We start from the raw sequence: 18,812 nt of genomic DNA, 5'->3' as shown, positions 1-18,812 counted from the left end.
AAGAACCTTGTGCGCAGAAGAAAGTGAACTTTTCGCTACTTACTCATCAATAAGTAGGAAAATATGTTTGCACTCATCCATCATATGCAGGAATGAAAGTAAGAAATCAATAAGCTTTAGATGAAAAGGGAGACTAAATAGAGACATTAAAGGGATGATTGCACTGCTGGGAAAAGCTACATTTACAGGCTGAAAAAATAAATTCATTGTATTGGTCACCATAGGACAATGCAACCTATTAGCAATGAAACCAATAACCTTTTAAATGCACAGAAGAAGCATGGCTTTTAAAGTCAAACTAAATCGCTTCAGTTCTGATATTTTGCAGCCTGTGGTAAATGACACAGTTTTACTCTCTATTATTTTCAAAATAACACAGAATACTAATTGGTTCTTTGTTATTATACAGTTGTATATGTTGCCATTTCTCACTCACGTTCTGTTTCAATAATTGCAAAAATTGTAATTCATAATTTTTACAATATTGGCTTGGCTAATTCAATGAAGAAAGGAGGATCTCAAACGTACTGTATGTCCATGCCACCAGATTGCCATACTAGATTGAAATTTACTGACACAATACCCCAAATTTACTGGCACAGCCAAGTTTTTACTGGCATTTCCAAAAGTTACAAAATTACAGTTTTAAGTGCAAAGCATTAAGTATTTAAGTATTTGAAGGGGTTGTAAAGGTAAATATTTGTTCACCTCAATGCATTCTATGCATTAAGGTGAAAAAACATCTGACAGTGCCGGCATCCCCAGCCCCCCAGTTTTACTTACCTGACCCCTCAAAAGTCCCATGCTCGCCCCCAACGTCCGCTTCGTCGCTCAGCCTGGCCGCTGATTGGCTGGAGTGGATGGATTGAAAGCAGCGCAGCCACTGGCTCACGCTGCTGTCACTCACATGCAATGACGCGGCGCACCAGGTGGGCGGAGCCGTGTGATACAGCGAGCGGCTATAGCCGCCAGCTGTATCACGGGAGCGCGCCCGCAAGTGCTTCTCACCATGCGAGGGAGCTCACATGAATGTGAGAAGTACTTGCGGGAGGAAGCCAAGACAGCCGCCGAGGGACCCCAGAAGAACAGGTTTGGGGCCACTCTGTCCAAAACGAGCTGCACAATGGAGGTAAGTATAACATGTTTGTTATTTTAAAAAAATAAAAAAATTTACTTTACAACCCCCTTAAGCTACAAACAAGTACAATATACAATTAGCAATGTGATTTAAGTAGATATAAAGGCAAAAACATATTTCTTACTTTGTTTTTGATATAGTAAGTAAGTAGCTCAGGGACAGGACTTAGGAGGGCAATAAATTACAATGGGCAGCACACACATGAAATTGACAGCAGTGTGCAGCAGCACAGATGATGATGATGACACCTCACCAACATGACACGTCCCCTCCTGAGTCACAGTGACAGTCTTACTCCAGACCAAGTGGTCCCTTAAGTCCACTCCAGTCCAAACAGCACAGACAGTCTTGTTCCTGGCTTGCCTTACTCCCATCCTGCAGACCCGCACATAATGCTCCGGCTACTTTTCTTGGCTCGATTGCACCATGACATCATACGACACACTGCACCACACCTGTCAGCACCGCCTGAACCTACTGTAACAGGCACCACAGGATGGGCCTTGCTGGCACCAGAGCGGAACAGCACATGCACAGTTCTGAGCCGAGTTTCAGAGCCATATTTTTTACTGGCAACCTTTTCCTGTCACTGTCATTTACTGGCAGGAGAAAAGTACCTGTGTTTTACTGGCTGCCAGTAAAAATACTGACAGCAACACTGCATGCTATGGACATGTGTCTTGGGTCTTCTGCTAGGTACCTACAGACCAGTTAAAAATACAGCCTCCTTACAGTCTTGTTTTGGTGAAGTAATGAAATTGCCTGCATAGTTCTAGCACTATCCCCACACAGCAGTACCAGAGCCAGTTGCCCTCTCTCTAGGGGGTAACCCCTGACACCAATGATCTGTTTAGGTCCCACTGGCCAACAACTTAAAAGGGCAATTTACCACTGACCATCAATGTAAGGGGTATTTCATTACTGACTAACAACGTGAGGGGTAATACAGTGACCACTAATGTAAGCAGGTACTTCATTACTGACCACCAGGTAAGAGGACCCTTCACAGCTAAGCAGCAATGTAAGAAGCACTGACCATCAATGTAAGGGGGCACTTCAACACTGAAAACCAATAAATAGGGGCACTTCACCATGAGCACCAATGTAAAGGGCAGCTTTTCTATTGATCACTGCTTTTAAGGGGAACTATATTGCCTACCAAAATACAAATGCACCAACCACCAAAGGAAGAGAAAGATACTTGACCAATGACCACCAATGTAAGGAGACAGTTCACCACTGATCACCAATGCAAGGGGACACTTTTCCCACTGACCACCAATATAAGGGGGCACTTCACTAATGACCACCACTGTAAGAGAGAGCCTCTCTGCTGCCACCAACATAGGGGGAGCTTTTCCAATAACCATCCATGTAAGGGGGCAGTTTTCCAATAACCACAAATATAGGGGACACTCTGACAACATATGTTACATTTCTCCTCTTGTCTGTTTGCCCAAGGATTCTCCAGGTCCCAGCAATGCACTTGGTTTCTACTGCACTTTGACCCTTGCCTAAAATTGAATGCACAAAAAATGCATCAAGCCATATGCTTGGCAAAATGCATTAACTTCAATGTATTTTGCCAAGCATATGGCTTGATGCATTTTTTGTGCATTCAATTTTAGACAAGGGTCAAAGTGCAGTAGAAACCAAGTGAATTTCTAAGAGAATCCTTGGGCAAACAGACAAGAGAAGAAATGGAAAATATGTTGTCAGAAATTAAGTGGATATTAAGGGGGTTTTTAGGGGTGTAATGGGCTTTGAATAGCTTCCAAGAGTTATCGAATAATCTTTAAATTTTTTCATCTTGGACCTGTTCCTGTAACTAAAACAGCCCCCCATTTGCCTCATTATTTCACTTTTTTTTTTTTTATAGAAAAAATAACCAGACAGTGAACAAATTAAATAAAAAATAAATAAAATTAAAGCACACAAATAATACAAATAATACAATTAAAAAAGGAAGAAACACAATAACAAATGTCTTTCATGAAATAAACTAAAATATTCTAAATACACATTCTCTTTCAAGCTAATTTTACCAAAGAAACTCAGTGAAACTGAAAGATTCAGCTTTAAAAAAATGTTGTTGATGGCAAAATCAGTAATTTCACAGCAAAATCAATTTCGCAGAAATTATTTCGCTCATCCTTAGAGCCATATGGCTCAATATGTTAGCAAAGTGTTCAAGGCAATGCTAAAAACTTCAAGGCCATGTACTAAAACTTTATATTTTATTTCTTACAAGAATAAGCAAATCGTTCCAGCCACACCCTTAACCAAAGGGTTTCAACATAACATTATACAGATTAATGTGTAGGCCAAGTCAAAATGTTTTTAATTGCTTAAAGTCAGGACAGAAAGTCAGGTTAAATCTCTCTAACGTCCCAGATAGCAGTAAAAACCTTACAGGGGTTCCAAGCCTTCCACACTGGACAACAATTTACCTTGTAAAGGTGCTGCTTTGTTCTCACTATATGACTAAATGATTTGTCAACCTTAGTCCGTCTACCAACCCTTGAAAAAATAACATGGACTGCTTGAAATGGGTTTAAATGGCCGCGCATCCATTTTATTTGCAAACGAAATAAATAACACCGTATTAACATAACGATAAACAATATTGACAATGCAACCAAGAGAGGGTCTTTGGGTGTCCCTAAAGGCACAATTTATGACTAGAATTCCCCATTTCCACATTAATGCCCCAACTGGCTCAAAGACATTAGGAATTCACAAGTTTGTTCTTTTTCCTTCAGGAGATCTTGCTCCAAGGAGAACCACCAATAACCAACCAAGTGGAAGTGCCATACCCCAGATGGGGCCCCTCAGTTTTGTAACAGTTCACACATTCACTGACCCCCCAAAGCCCCCCTGATTGCCAAGCTACTGTGACATTACCTCCCAACAACCCTTAACTTACAGTATACCGCATTTATAGGGTGGGTATGTGGGATAACTTCCTCTTCACCTGAACTCCTGTAAGACCTATACCCCTCCATATAAAAAAATCTAGTTTTCTAACCCTTATCTCACCTGTCGCTCCCCTTAGTCATGCAGACCCTCCGTTCCATGTGCTCCTCTCTGGCTCTCTCTGTATGTTACGTATCCCTTCTTTCACCAGAGCAATGCAAAACAATCGTCTTAAACACACAAATCATATTCTAGTGGTGTACCCCTCAGGATAGAGCTTCCCAGAAGAGGGTTAGCTATTGTGGGGAGGAGCCGAGACAGGCACTGAGGGACCCCAGAACAGGAGGATTGGGGCCACTCTGTGCAAAACTAACTGCACAGTGGAGGTAAGTATAACATGTTTGTTATTTATAAAAAAAAAAAAACATACAACCCCTTTAAACCATGAATGAATGTCATTCATGGTCAAACACACAAATCATGTTATGCCGTAACCAAAATCATAGCACATATTATAAATCAAGCTGTTGCAGTAGTGTCAGGACTGGGATTCAAATCCACAACCTCTGCTGAGGTCTGGTAGTGGCTCTGCTTGCTGAGACACCTGAGATGCTAAACAGCTTCTTCTCTGATTCTTTGGACTTTATTGGTTCAAGGTTCAGAACTCTTTGATCCTCCCATGAATTTCCCAGTTTTAGCTATGTCTCCTGTGTCCCAGATTATTGTGCTCTCTCCAGCTAATATCTTGCTCCTTTCCATACATGCAGCTGTCCTTATCTCTACCACCATTCAATACCGACCTTGACTTGTTCTTCAACTAAGCTCTTCCTTGATCCCAATCTGCAACCACTTGTTATAGACCTTTGGCTTGTTTATTGACTAAGCTTCTGCTTGATCCCTACCTGCTATATCCGTTGCTGGACTTCAGGATCACCCCCCTCCCAGGAGGTGAGCAAGCTGAACACTGCGATCTGATACTTACAACAAAAAACATCTCCACCATTAGGAATACTGGTTAGCGCTTAGACCTTGCACCTTGGATGGGCTAATAGGGTGACCTGCTTCTGTATTTATCCAGCTGGCCGGTGGAAGCCTCTCTACTCCTATAGCTACTGGTCCCTGAGCCTGACCATGACAGGTAGCTTTATTAGTCAGCCAGAGTCTATAATCCATATGTTCCTGTTTTCTATGTTTCTATATGTTCACACTTTATGAAGTTAAAGATTTCAGTAAAAATTCTACTGAAACAACATATGGCCTATCGTCTCTGCAATTGCGTGACTAGAGAAAAATAGCTTCCAGTTCCTTAATAACAGTGAACGTCAAGGTGTTTTTCACTTTGACAAAAATCTGAAGTAGTAGTCCACAACCCTATTATAGTTTGCACTTTCACGCAGGACAAAATTTGTTGCAACATTTTGCCATGGTGATGAGGGGATTATATGTACCCTAGAACCATGGCTGCATGCAAAGTGGAAATGCAAGCATCACTTCCTTAATTTGAGGATTGATTCCTGGTCAAAACATGGAGGCTGCCTCATTATAACATATATTTATATAGCTCTGACAATTTACAAAGAGCTTTTATGAACTGTACATTCACATCAGTTCCTGCCTTTAAAGAGCTTACAATCTAATGCACCTAACTCACATATATACATTCACATACTTGAGCAAATTTAAGATAGGATCTGATTAACCTGCTAACATGTCTTTGGAGTGTATGAAGAGACCAGAAATAGTGTCCTGACCGGGGTTAAAACAGGGGACCTGCCACTGTGCAGCCCAACATTCTGTTTCATAGGCTTGTGCAATTCGTTTCATAGTAAATCGAAATTCGGCCAAATTTTGCATCTTTCAGACATTTGGATGCATCTGAATGTCTGAATAAAAGAATAACGAATTTCAACTAATAAGAAAAAAATTATAGCGGATATAAAGACTGAATTTGACATGATATTGTAATTCAATAAACATCTAATGAAACAAACGGTAACGGAATCAGTAACATTTAAACTGTATAGACATACTTGGAAAACAACACTCATGAACACAAATACCCCCCCCCCCCCCATTTCAAATACCTCTTTGGTGTATCCTCCAGTGCCGGTGTTATGCGACCAGCAGTGGAGGAAGCCTGGAGCAGTATATTGTAAGGAAAGTCGGATACTCAGCAGCACATGGAGACCACTGTAGACATATGCGCCTGCACATCACACCTCCCGCACATAAGGGAAGTGCATTTGCAAGTAGCCGCATACGCATACACAAAAATGAGCATGTATGCTCGCTGCAAAAATTAGCTGCATGCTAAACACTGGTTTTGGTGTCCTATGGCCTACATACACTGAAACAATGGAGGAGGAAATTTCTGAGTGCTTTTCAGCTTGTCCTTGTTTACCTGAGACGTGACCTACTGACTGCCTCACCATGTATAACCCGACTTAGCTTCTGGATGCTATTACCACATTCTGCTTTCTATCCTGTCTGCCTGGCTGTTACTGACCTCGACTTGTTTTCTGGATACTGTCCTGGCCTCCTGGTATGGCACCACATTGTTCCTGTGGCTGGTTCCTGTTTGGTGATCTTCAGCTCCCAGTTCTACTCACGTGGTTGCAATACAGATCCAGCTCAATCTGCAAACTCTGGCACTTATGCCACTCTTTGTCCTCACCCTCTCTGTCTCCACCTTGTCTACTCTGCTGGGTACATGATACGTATTCTCTCCGGGTGTGGTATATTGGCTTTTCTATTACTGTTTACCAATCCCAGACAGTAATATTTACTATAGATCCATTTTAGTAACTTTAGTGAATCTTGGAATTTTGCTTTCATTAATAGATCTGCACCAAGCATCATGTTATAAAAGTGAAATAAAAATGGCTCAGGACGTTAGACTGCGAAGAGCCAACGTCTAACTCTGTTTTCACTCTCAAATGTTAAATTATTATTTTGAGAATTACCTATCAAAGAGAAAACATTTTTTTATTTTTTTATTTTAGATTGTGATTTTCTGTCCTTGTTCAAAGATATGTGGGAAATAAAACATGACGTACTTTTTAGTATCTCACTATAGATTTCAATTAGTTTTGGACTTAGCTTGTGCAGAGAAGGAAGGAAGACATTCAAAGGCACACAAAAATAGACTTACTTGATTTCAGTAGAGCTGCTAGTGCTCCGATGGCTGCCCTAAAGACAGTAAAAAGAGAATGAAAATCAGACTTGTCAATATTTCTCATTAGCGTCTGAAGCCTCTTCACCTGCCTGTGCTCTTCTAAATTGACAGCATTGAATCCTGACTGTGACCTCAATGAACACTTAGTGAGATCACTGCATTTAGCACATTCTTCATCAAAACAAACATGTTGAAAAATAAAGGAAACATTATATATCTAGTGGACCCTTTGAAGACATGACAATGTTTCCAGGAATAATATATAAGAGGGCACATCATTGTAGCAAACCTTGACCACAGATTGAACTCAAGTCAATGATAAATGTTGGACCACTCGGAAATGGTAATTCAGTTTCGGAAGTGTGTTGGCAGATTGTTTCAAATAGGGAGAGTCTGGCCCACCCAAGCCCATAGTTAGCCCCTGCCTTGGCTGTAACTTACTGTGCTAAACACAAGGGGGATGATTTACTGAAAGCAAATATGCTGTTCACTTTGCAAGGTAAGTTTACTTTGCAATGGGTGTGGGGGATTGCCCTAGAGCAGTGATGGCAAACCTTGGCACCCAAGATGTTTTGGAACTACATTTACTATGATGCTCCACTACACTCCAGAGTGCATAAGCATCATGGGAAATGTAGTTCCAAAACATCTGGGGTGCCAAGGTTCGCCATCACTGCCCTAGAGCTTAGTAAATGTGGTGAAAGTTCACTTTGCACAGAATACCCAATCTGATGCAAGGATTTCTTTTTTACTTTCAATAGATTTTTATTTTCAAAGCAGATCAGAATATAGGCATAACAAATTGTCAGCCCGAAATAAGGCCAGAAATACAATATTATTAACATGTTTGAATAAAACAAGGAATCAGCAACAGGGGCCTTGTTGGATTTATATAGCAACACAGTGGGTTGAATAAAGGAATAATCAGACTCTACCCCTAGCTAGTGGGCAAGGTAGTGGTAGTAACTCTGGCTAAGGAGACTAGTGGTCCTGGAGGTCGTACCTGCCCCGACACCCCTAATGGGATCTTCCTGTGCCCCGGTCAGGCCCCCACCCCCCGTCCCCTGCCCTTAGTTGGTCAAGACAAAGGGGGCTCTTGCTCGGCATTACTATTAACCAAGCTTTCTGTGTTGCCAACTGGACTCAATAACAAAATGTGAAAGAACCCTTTAATCAAACCGAACCAACAAAGAATTTATTTTTAAAATGCATCTTTGCTTGCAAATGATTAGATGATGAAAGTTGGGTGAGTTTACCTCATTCGCCAAGCTCTGGGGAAAAATAACCTATTACTACTACTGGAGAAAGCACAGAAACAACATGCAAACTGAACATAAACATAGGGAGATTTACTAAAACCGGTGCACACAGAATCCGGGGCAGCTGTGCATAATAACCAATCAGCTTCTAGGTATTAAGGTACGTTCACACTGATTGCGGGTTTGAAATTGTGCAAGTTTAGCTTAACTTGCACGATTTCAAACCGGCATTTAAGTGAGAGTTCGGGAACGATTTGAAAGAATCTATTAGGGTTCCTGCACAGATGTCTATTGAAATCACTCCCAAAGTTGCCAAAAGTAGTGCAGGAACCAATTTTGGAAATCAGTGCGGTGCCGCAAAGTGTGCATCGCACGATTGGGACAGTGTCGTTGCCGGAAATAGGCGACAATTTGGCATGTGATTTGACATGTCAAATTGCATGTCAAATCCCGCCGATGCGAATGGGGCTAATTATCAAACTTTAATTAAACTAGCTGAAGTTAGAAGTTACATAGTACATAGTTGATTGGTTACTGTGACCAGCTGCATCAGATTCTGTGTGCAACAGTTTTAGTAAATCCCACCCGCTGTGCCCTGACCTTGGTTAAAACAGGAAGTACTAATTCTGAAAGGCAGAAAGGATAACCACTAAGATACTGTGCAGCTCACCATTCTTTTCTACATTTCCTTAAATTAGAATTCATTTCTGGCCAATATAATTTATAATTCTACCTTTTGCCCTAGGTGTATTTGTGTTCTAAAATTAATTCTTGAAGATTCAAAAATAATCAACTACTTAACTTATCCAATAAGATAAATCATAATTCATAAAAACTCTGCTCCAGAAGCTTATTCAGTTGGATGATATGAATGTTATGATTTTGGTCAGCCATTTAGCATAACTTTTTAAAAATAATATGTGGAATGAGTCACATTGGGGGTTATTTCCGAAAGGAAAATCTACTTTGCACTGCAAGTGCACTTGGAAGTGCAGTCGCTCTAAAATCTAAAGCCCCGTACACACGAGCGGACTTTTCAACATCCAAAGTCTGACGGAATGATTCCGGCAGACTATTCGATCGTGTGTGGGCTGCAACGGACTTTTGATTCGCAAAAGTCTGACAGACTTTAGAAATGGAACATGCTTCAAATTTTTCCGCCAGAACTCTGCCGGACCCAGTTCCTACCGAAAAATTTGCTCGTGTGTATGCTATTCCGACGGACTAAAACCGACGCTAGGGCAGCTATTGGCTACTGGCTATGAACTTCCTTATTCGAGTCCAGTCGTACGTCATCACGTTCGAATCCGTCGGAGTTTGGTGTGATTGTGTGTGGCCAAGTCCGCTCATTCGGAAAGTCCGTCAGAACTCTGTCAGAACTCCGGCAGAACTCCTTCGAAAGTCTGTCGGACATAAGTCTGGTCGTGTGTACGCGGCATAAGGGGAAGATCTGAAGTGAGTGGAAGCTCTGCTGATTTTATCATCCAATCATGTGCAAGCTAAAATGCTGTTTATTTTCCTTGCATGTCCCCCTTGGATCTACAGCGACTTTACTTTCAAGTGCACTTGTAGTGCAAAGTGGATTTTCCTTTAGTAAATAACCCCCATTGTCTCTCCTAAAAACAAAGGGGTTGACTTACTTAAGGCAAAGAGGGTGTTAATATTCCAAGGGAATTTGCACTTTGCAAGTATAGCGCTTGGTTGCTACTAGTAACTAATATCCACCATGTCACCATGCTACCAGACCTCCATCTATCACTTCTGAAACAATGAACAGTCATTTGCATTGTTTTTTTGTTTTGTTTATTGGAGAATATAACTTGGTTGGTGGAAAGGAAATATGGGATGCCCATAGAACAATTGCTTTGCCATCATATTTAAGAATTGGAACAAAAGGTTGAGCCTTGAAGTACTAATGTACACATAATATCTACAGACACTTCCACTGCATAACTCCATGCAGACTAGTTCTCCTCCTCTGCGTATCTCCTGCAGACTGTTGCTCCCAGGACTTCCACCCTCCTGCACAAACTTCCACTGCAGATCATTACTTTTCCTGTCACATCATCCTCCTTTGATAAAAGAGACTACTCTGAACAGTCTCAGTTGCTGGCTAGAATTGGTTGCACTGTTACTAGGCCAGAGGTCTGCAGTACCTCTCCCTGGCGGCCTAGTAATTTAGTAGCATGTGCCGATTGGTAGACTACTGCTCCCAGCTAGTCCGGCCTGCAAATCCTGTACCCTCAGGCCCCAGCGATTTGACACTCTCCCCACATTCTCTCCTCTGGCCTCGCACCCAGTTCCCCTGGCATGCCTCATCCAGAACTCCACTGTGGTCCACTCACCGACCTTTTTCTGCCCTGAGTCCATGATGGAGAACTTTAACTGGACATACGCAGCTTCTCCAGCCTCTCTGTTCCAGAATACTTCATCCATGACAGTGTAAAGATGAAGCTTCCTCCCAGCTCTCCCGGGCTCCTCCGCTAGGCCTCGAACCCCCCCCCCCCCCCAGATGGGGATGGGACCCCTGCTACTGCCCAGTATTCCATTCTCCACATCTCCCGGCCGACAACTCCTCCCCAACGGGCTGTTACCTCAGCTTATATTGGAGGCCTGCCCCCCGCCAATACCAGTTGGGGATTGGTCAGGGCTCCTCACATAAACCGCCTGCCACTCCAGTCCTAAGCCCTGCCCCTCTTCCAGAACATTCTCCTTGGAAGCAGTGTAGGTGCTTCAGAACTAAAACACAGGTGGTCACACCCACTGCTGCACTAACCACTCCCTGCCCCTCAGATCAAAATAAGCAAGCCTAGCCTGAAGCATAGACCTGACAAAATGTACCTGTACTAACAGTTCACCTCACAAAATCCTCACTATAGCACCTACCTATGATAGAGGGTGCAACACAAGGGCATTTTCCCCCAGAGCTTAGTAAATGTGGTGAAATTTCACTTTACAACGATTACCCAATCAAGGAAAATGTAAAAAAAATGCATTTTGCTTGCACATAGTTACATAGTAGGTGAGGTTGAAAAAAGACACAAGTCCATCAAGTCCAACCTATGTGTGTGATTATATGTCAGTATTACATTGTATATCCCTGTATGTTGGAGTTGTTCAGGTGCTTATCTAATAGTTTTTTTAAAATTATCAATGCCCTCCGCTGAGTCCACCGCCTGTGGAAGGGAATTCCTCATCCTTGCCACTCTTACAGTAAAGAACCCTCTACGTAGTTTAAGGTTAAACCTCTTTTATTCTAATTTTAATGAGTGGCCACGTGTCTTGTTAAACTGTTAAACTATTGTGGGGTCACCAGTATGGTATTTGTAAATTTAAATCATATTCCCTCTCAAGCGTCTCTTCTCCAGAGAGAATAAGTTCAGTGCTCGCAACCTTTCTTCATAACTAATATCCTCCAGACCCTTTATTAGCTTTGTTGCCCTTCTTTGTACTTGATTCATTTCCAGTACATCCTTCCTGGGGACTGGTGCCCAGAACTGTACAGCATATTCCAGGTGCGGCCGGACCAGAGTCTTGTAGAGCGGGAGAATTATCGCTTTATCCCTGGAGTTAATTTCTTTTTTAATGCATGCCAATATTCTGTTTGCTTTGCTGGCAGCAGCTTGGCATTGCATGCCATTGCTAAGCCTATTATCTCCTAGGACCCCCAGGTCCTTTTCCATCCTAGATTCCCCAGAGGTTCCCCCCCTAGTGAGTAGATTGCATTCATATTTTTGCCACCCAAATGCATTATTTTACATTTTTCTACATTAAACCTCATTTGCCATGTAGTTGCCCACCCCAGTTTTCATGCTCCAGCTAGATGCAGTACTCTCTTCCTCCACTAAAACCCCAGCCTCATCACATACCATAAAGGAACACTAAACCTGTATGGTATGATGATGGGGCTGGAGTGTGATCTGCACATGCGCTGCTGCTGCTCGGGCAAGCCTGTACACATTCATCATTTTTGGACAGGTGGGCACATGCGCAGTGACATAATGATACGTATTAGTGGCGTAGTTTTTAAATGTAAGGCAGCAGTGGCACTTTGTGATGCCTCTATGGGGGGCGGGCGCCTCATCACAGCCCGGTAAGACCCCTCCACAGCCTCTGACGTCTGTAGCCTCTGCAGCTTCTGTCCTGTGTGTCTATCTATCTATCTAGATATATATGTCTGTATATTCTATACATGTGTATGCCCATCCAAGAGTATGACTGTCTTTAGTTCACTATGGGATTTAGCCCCAGATCTTTTGTAGACCTAGCAACACCCATGCATACACAGGCAGGGCAGGGCAGCACAGTGGTGTAGTGGTTAGCACTCTCACCTAACAGCAATAGGATTGCTGGTTCAAATCCCGACCATGACACTATCTGCCTGGAGTTTGCATCTTCTCCCTGTGCCTGCGTGGGTTTCCTCCGGTTTCCTCCCACACTCAAAAGACATGCTGGCAGGTTAATTAGACCCTGTCCAAAAAATAAATAAATAAATTGGCCATAATATGTGTATGTCAATGTTGTAAGTGTATCGGGACCCTACAGGTTAAAGGGCCATGTAAAAGCTGCAGATGGACACCAGTGGCAAGAAAGCGCCCTGAGGCGATTCAAGTCGTATAGGTAGCGCTATACAAGTCATTCATTCATTCATGCAATTGGAATGATCATGGCAGCCCTCAAAATTTCCACTTTCTTGCTTGCATCAGGCAAGTGGAAATAAGCTTAGTGCAAGTGTGGAACCACGTCGGAGGGGGCGGGCACTGCCAGCAGGCAAGTTTCAATGGGAGTCGATTCTCTTCCAAGCCTCCGCCCCTGTCATTCTCTTAGCAGGGGCTGGCATACAGCGAGAGTCCCTAAAGAACTAGATGAGGTGGGGGCTGCCAAAGTTTACTTTTCCTATTAATAAGCTGGTGATTGGTTGTTCGGACCGCCTAGCAAACAATCACCAGCGTGTTAATAGGAATTGTTAACTTTGTCAGCTTCCGCTCCCCTGTCCAGTGCTGTGCTCCGCTGTAAGTCTCTTTGCATCCTAAATCAGTGAAAGCTTAATTTATTGGTTTTAATTTTAACTTCATACTTCCAGCAACTAACCACCTTGATTGATCATGTATCTCAGCTGGCTGGAGAACAATATGAGCGTAATAAAGATTAAACAAAAAAATTGAATCAAGAAAGAAAAATGAAAATGTATTATTTCCACTGATTTCCATATTATTTTGATGAACATGAAAGTAATCTAGTGAAATTCATTTACTGTACCTTGAAATTTAAATTTGTGATCTCAAATTGGAAAAAGACTGGACCACTGACCCTAGCAGAAATGTCGGTAATTACTGAAGTATAGAAAGTTTGAATGTAAATTCAATTTAGAAAATGTCTGAAGTTTACACCTTGGACACGTACACAACTATGGATATGAACATTTTTGGCATTTGGCACTTATAATTTTAGAGGTCTCTTAGCAATGAAGACTAGATAACCAAAAATGGCCAATGGGATTTTTTTTTAAAGGTTAACTTTATTGTAGGCCAGTGGGATTTTAGCTAAGCTCACAAGGCATACCAACCTTTTTCATTCCCCCCATCACCCTCCTAGGAAACTAGCATCAGTTTGGCAGCTGAGGTCGTAATCTGTGACCAGAAGTCACTAAGAGTTGATTACTAAAATGATCATGGACATACACATTGTAAAGACTGAGTTACACAGTAATCAGTTGTATTTGTTGCATGCAGATAACCAGCTGTGTAAATGAAAGGTCTGTTTTAACTCAGAGCACATCAATGTGCAGCATAATACATGATAATGTATATGTGATTATTTTATTTAATATCTACCCCAGATTTCTATCATATATATATATATATATATATTTTTTTTTTTTCTTCTGTTCATGACAAATCATAGTGTAAAATGTGCTACTTTAAAGAGAAAGGCCGCGTACACACGCGCGGACTGTTTGCCCAACCTTGTTCGTCAAACAGTTTCGGCAAACAGTCCGCTCAAAATTTGCATGAGCGGACTTGCCCACACACGAGCGGACTGTTTCAGCAAACTGTTTGCCAAACAGTTCGCTCAACTTTTGAAATGAACGGACTCGCCCACGTAAGGCGGAGGCAAGTCCGCCCATTTCGAGCGCGTGTACAGGTAGGCGGGGCCCGCGACGGAGACGTCGCGGGCTCCGCCGCCTGGAATGGGCTTAAAGGGGAACCCCAACGCCGAAAAAAATCGGCGTGGGGGTTCCCCCAAAGTCCACAACAGACCCTTGTCCGAGCACGCTACCCGGCCGGCCAGGAAAGGGGGGCGAGCGAGCGCGCCCCCCCTCCTGAGCCGTACCAGGCCGCGTGCCCTCAACATGGGGGGTGCCTTGGGGAAGGGGGGGGGCGCGCGGCCCCCCCACCCCAAAGCACCTTGTCCCCATGTTGATGAGGACAAGGGCCTCTTCCCGACAACCCTGGCCGTTGGTTGTCGGGGTCTGCGGGCGGGGGGCTTATCGGAATCCGGGAGCCCCCTTTAAGAAGGGGGCCCCCGGATACCGGCCCCCCACCCTATGTGAATGAGTATGGGGTACAATGTACCCCTACCCATTCACCTGTGAAATAAAGTACAAAAAAAAACACAACACAGGGAAAAAATATTTTATTGCACAGCTCCGGGGGTCTTCCGTCTTCGGGGGTCTTCTCGCCGGACTCCTCCGCTATCTTCGTGTAGCTCTTTTGCTAGCGGAGGAGTCCGGCTTTCTTCCTCCCCGCCGCCGGCCTCTTCTCCCGACTTCGGGGGTCTTGTCCCCCTCTTCGGTTCTTCTGCCGGGCCACCGCGCCTTCTTGTAGCTCTTTTACAGGCGGTGGCCCGGTCTTCTGTCGCCGCTGTCGCTGTCGCCGTCGCCGCCTTCCGTTCTTCTTCTTCTTCTTGTTCTTCTTCTTCTTCTCCAGGAGATGTTGACACGTCGCTCTCTCCGGCCGGAATGCCAGAGCCGCGCTGTGCGGTCACTTATATAGTGACAATGGGGCGGGGTCACATGGTATTTGTCACATGGGTTGGTCACATGGTGACCCCGCCCCCTTACGATGTCATAGTCCCCATGTGACATCAACCCATGTGACCAACCCATGTGACATATACCATGTGACACCGCCCCATTGTCACTATATAAGTGACCGCACAGCGCGGCTCTGGCATTCCGGCCGGAGAGAGCGACGTGTCAACATCTCCTGGGGAAGAAGAAGAAGAACAAGAAGAAGAAAAAGAACGGAAGGCGGCGACGGCGACAGCGGCGACAGAAGACCGGGCCACCGCCTGTAAAAGAGCTACAAGAAGGCGCGGTGGCCCGGCAGAAGAACCGAAGGCGGCGACAGAAGAACGGAAGGCAGCGGCGACAGAAGACCGGGCCACCGCCTGCAAAAGAGCTACAAGAAGGCGCGGTGGCCCGGCAGAAGAACCGAAGAGGGGGACAAGACCCCCGAAGTCGGGAGAAGAGGCCGGCGGCGGGGAGGAAGAAAGCCGGACTCCTCCGCTAGCAAAAGAGCTACACGAAGATAGCGAAGGAGTCCGGCGAGAAGACCCCCGAAGACGGAAGACCCCCGGAGCTGTGCAATAAAATATTTTTTCCCTGTGTTGTGTTTTTTTTTGTACTTTATTTCACAGGTGAATGGGTAGGGGTACATTGTACCCCATACTCATTCACATAGGGTGGGGGGCCGGTATCCGGGGGCCCCCTTCTTAAAGGGGGCTCCCGGATTCCGATAAGCCCCCCGCCCGCAGACCCCGACAACCAACGGCCAGGGTTGTCGGGAAGAGGCCCTTGTCCTCATCAACATGGGGACAAGGTGCTTTGGGGTGGGAGGGCCGCGCGGCCCCCCCTTCCCCAAGGCACCCCCCATGTTGAGGGCACGCGGCCTGGTACGGCTCAGGAGGGGGGGCGCGCTCGCTCGCCCCCCTTTCCTGGCCGGCCGGGTAGCGTGCTCGGACAAGGGTCTGTTGTGGACTTTGGGGGAACCCCCACGCCGATTTTTTTCGGCGTTGGGGTTCCCCTTTAAGCCCATTCCAGGCGGCAGAGCCCGCGACGTCTCCGTCGCGGGCCCCGCCTACCTTCACACGCGCTCGAAATGAGCAGACTTTCCTCCGAGCGGGAACAGTTTGCTCATTTCGAAAGTAGCCTACACACGGGCGGACTGTTCGCTCAAACACAGTTTCAGCGGACAGTTTTTCGGAATTTCCGAAAGACTTTGTCCGTCAAACTGTCCGCTGAAACTGTCCGCTGAAAGCCCACACACGAGCGGACTGTCCGCCCAAACACTGTTCAGCGGACAAGGTTGGGCGAACAGTCCGCCCGTGTGTACGCGGCCTAACTCTACTTTAGTGGTTAAAAAATATATATAGCAATTAAAAAAAATTGCATATACAATTGCTACACAAGTCATATTGTAATTTAATTATATTAAAAATTACCTTTTTTTTCATTCTGCAGTACTGTCATTTTCTGTAAAATTCAATGCAATATGCAACTGAGATGCTCTGTACAATGTTGTTTTACACAATTCCCCTAGAAATGTAATGTCTGGCTTGTGTGATTGGCTAACTGATTTTCCCTAATGTCTGCTCTAAAATACAAGTCAAACTTGTGTCTTTGTGTATTAACATGATAGTGCTGAGAAAATACAACAAGCTCCATAAAAACCAAAACCGTCCAATGCTCAGACTAAAGAACTTGTAATGTCTTGGCAAGTAGCGCTTTTCTTGATGCAGCCCTCCTCAGACTCAGACTGGATAGTCTTCAATATAATGTAAAAAAACACACACAGAAGGGCGCAAATGCCTAGAGCTGTGAGGAAGGGGACTTGTCCCCTGAAACGTGTAAGCCTCTCAACTGTGTGGAGCCTACCTGCTTGTGCTGTGTGTCTGATAAGCCTGATTTTGTTTGTGAGTATAATTAAGTCTTTTGCTTTTAACCACTACATGCCCACACTATAGCTGAAAGACGGCTACATCGCGGCGCTTGATTGCCGGGACGGCGTTCATGGCCGTCCTCCTGTTTACTTCCTCCCTGCGTGCCGCTGCGGGAGCGTGTCAGGGGAAATCTGTGTTGGCCTTGGACACAGCCAATCACAGATCGTGCTAAATGGCCAATCACAATCTCAATCGCAGCCATTTAGCACTCGATTGGAATGTAAACATATGAGATTATCTCTCATTGCCGGCTCTCCCTCCTCACTCAGAGACCGCATGTGAGGAGAGAGAGCTTCCGTGCTGCAGTGTGAGTTAAAAAATCATAAATTACAGTGCCACGCTAACACAACACAGTGCCCACAGTACCTATCAGTGCAATCTGTCTCCCCAGTGCCATCTGTCCCCAGTGCCACCTATCAGTGCCATCTGTCCCCAGTTCCACCTGTCAGTGCCATCTGTCCCCAGTGCCACCTGTCAGTACCAACTGTCCCCAGTGCCACCTATCAGTGCAATCTGTCCCCAGTGCCACCTGTCCCCAGTGCCACCTATCAGTGCCATCTGTCCCCAGTGCCATCTGTCAGTGCCATCTGTCCCCAGTGCCACCTATTAGTGCCATCTGTCCCCAGTGCCACCTGTCTCCAGTGCCCAGTGCCACCTGTTAGTGTCACATGTCATCAGTGCCATGTATCAGTGCCATCTGTCATCAGTGCCACATCAGTGCTCCAGGGCCTTCAAACATGTAATAGGTAGTTGACAAGTTAGATGTGTAATTTATGCTCCTAGAACACCCGACGGTGCTCCCTGCATGTTGGGCCTCTCTATGTGGCTAGGCTGTGAAAAAGTCCCACACATGTGGTATCGCCATACTTAGGAGGAGTAGCAGAATGTATTTCGGGGTGTCATTTGTGGTATACACATGCCATGTGAGAGAAATTTGAAAAATATATATACTAAATATACAAAGTGAAAAAGTTGCAGCTGCTATACACAAAGTGCTAATCACTTGGAAAACATAAAACATATAAATACAGCCCTTGCAAACATACTGAATGAAAATGAAAAAATATATGATGAACCAACCCAAAGTTCAAAAACAAGTTTGCGCTCTCCGGTTCTTCTCCGCACTCTCTGGTTCTTCTCCGCGCTTTCTGGCCTCTTCTTCCGCTCTCCGGATCTTCTGCCGGCTCCTTCGCTATCTTCTTCCAGCTCTTTTGCTAGCGGTGGCCTGGTCTTCTGCATCCTGCTTCCTTCTTCCCTCTTCTCTTCTTCCAATGTTGACACAACGCTCTCTCCTGCTGTAATGCCGTGTGCGAGGTGTGCGACCACTTATATAGGCATGGGGCGTGGTCATCGGGTGATGTCACATGGTGACCCTGCACCC

At 44.7% G+C, this 18,812-nt stretch overlaps 1 protein-coding gene across 1 annotated transcript in view; it reads right to left on the bottom strand.

Moving 5' to 3' along the window:
* Positions 1–18,812, bottom strand: part of AGBL1 (AGBL carboxypeptidase 1) — a 1,055,086-nt gene that overhangs the window by 823,728 nt on the left and 212,546 nt on the right. The window contains exon 6 of the mRNA XM_077473970.1: positions 7,206–7,243. Within this exon, the coding sequence (XP_077330096.1) occupies positions 7,206–7,243 (38 nt within the window). The remainder of the gene's footprint in view (positions 1–7,205; positions 7,244–18,812) is intronic.

Source organism: Lithobates pipiens, unplaced genomic scaffold (genome assembly GCF_037356315.1).
Source record: "Lithobates pipiens isolate NorthernLeopardFrog02 unplaced genomic scaffold, aLitPip1_a1.2 Scaffold_8, whole genome shotgun sequence".
Lineage (NCBI taxonomy): Eukaryota > Metazoa > Chordata > Amphibia > Anura > Ranidae > Lithobates > Lithobates pipiens.
Note: the sequence above shows the minus strand (reverse complement) of the source record. Positions and strands in the feature narration are given on the sequence as shown.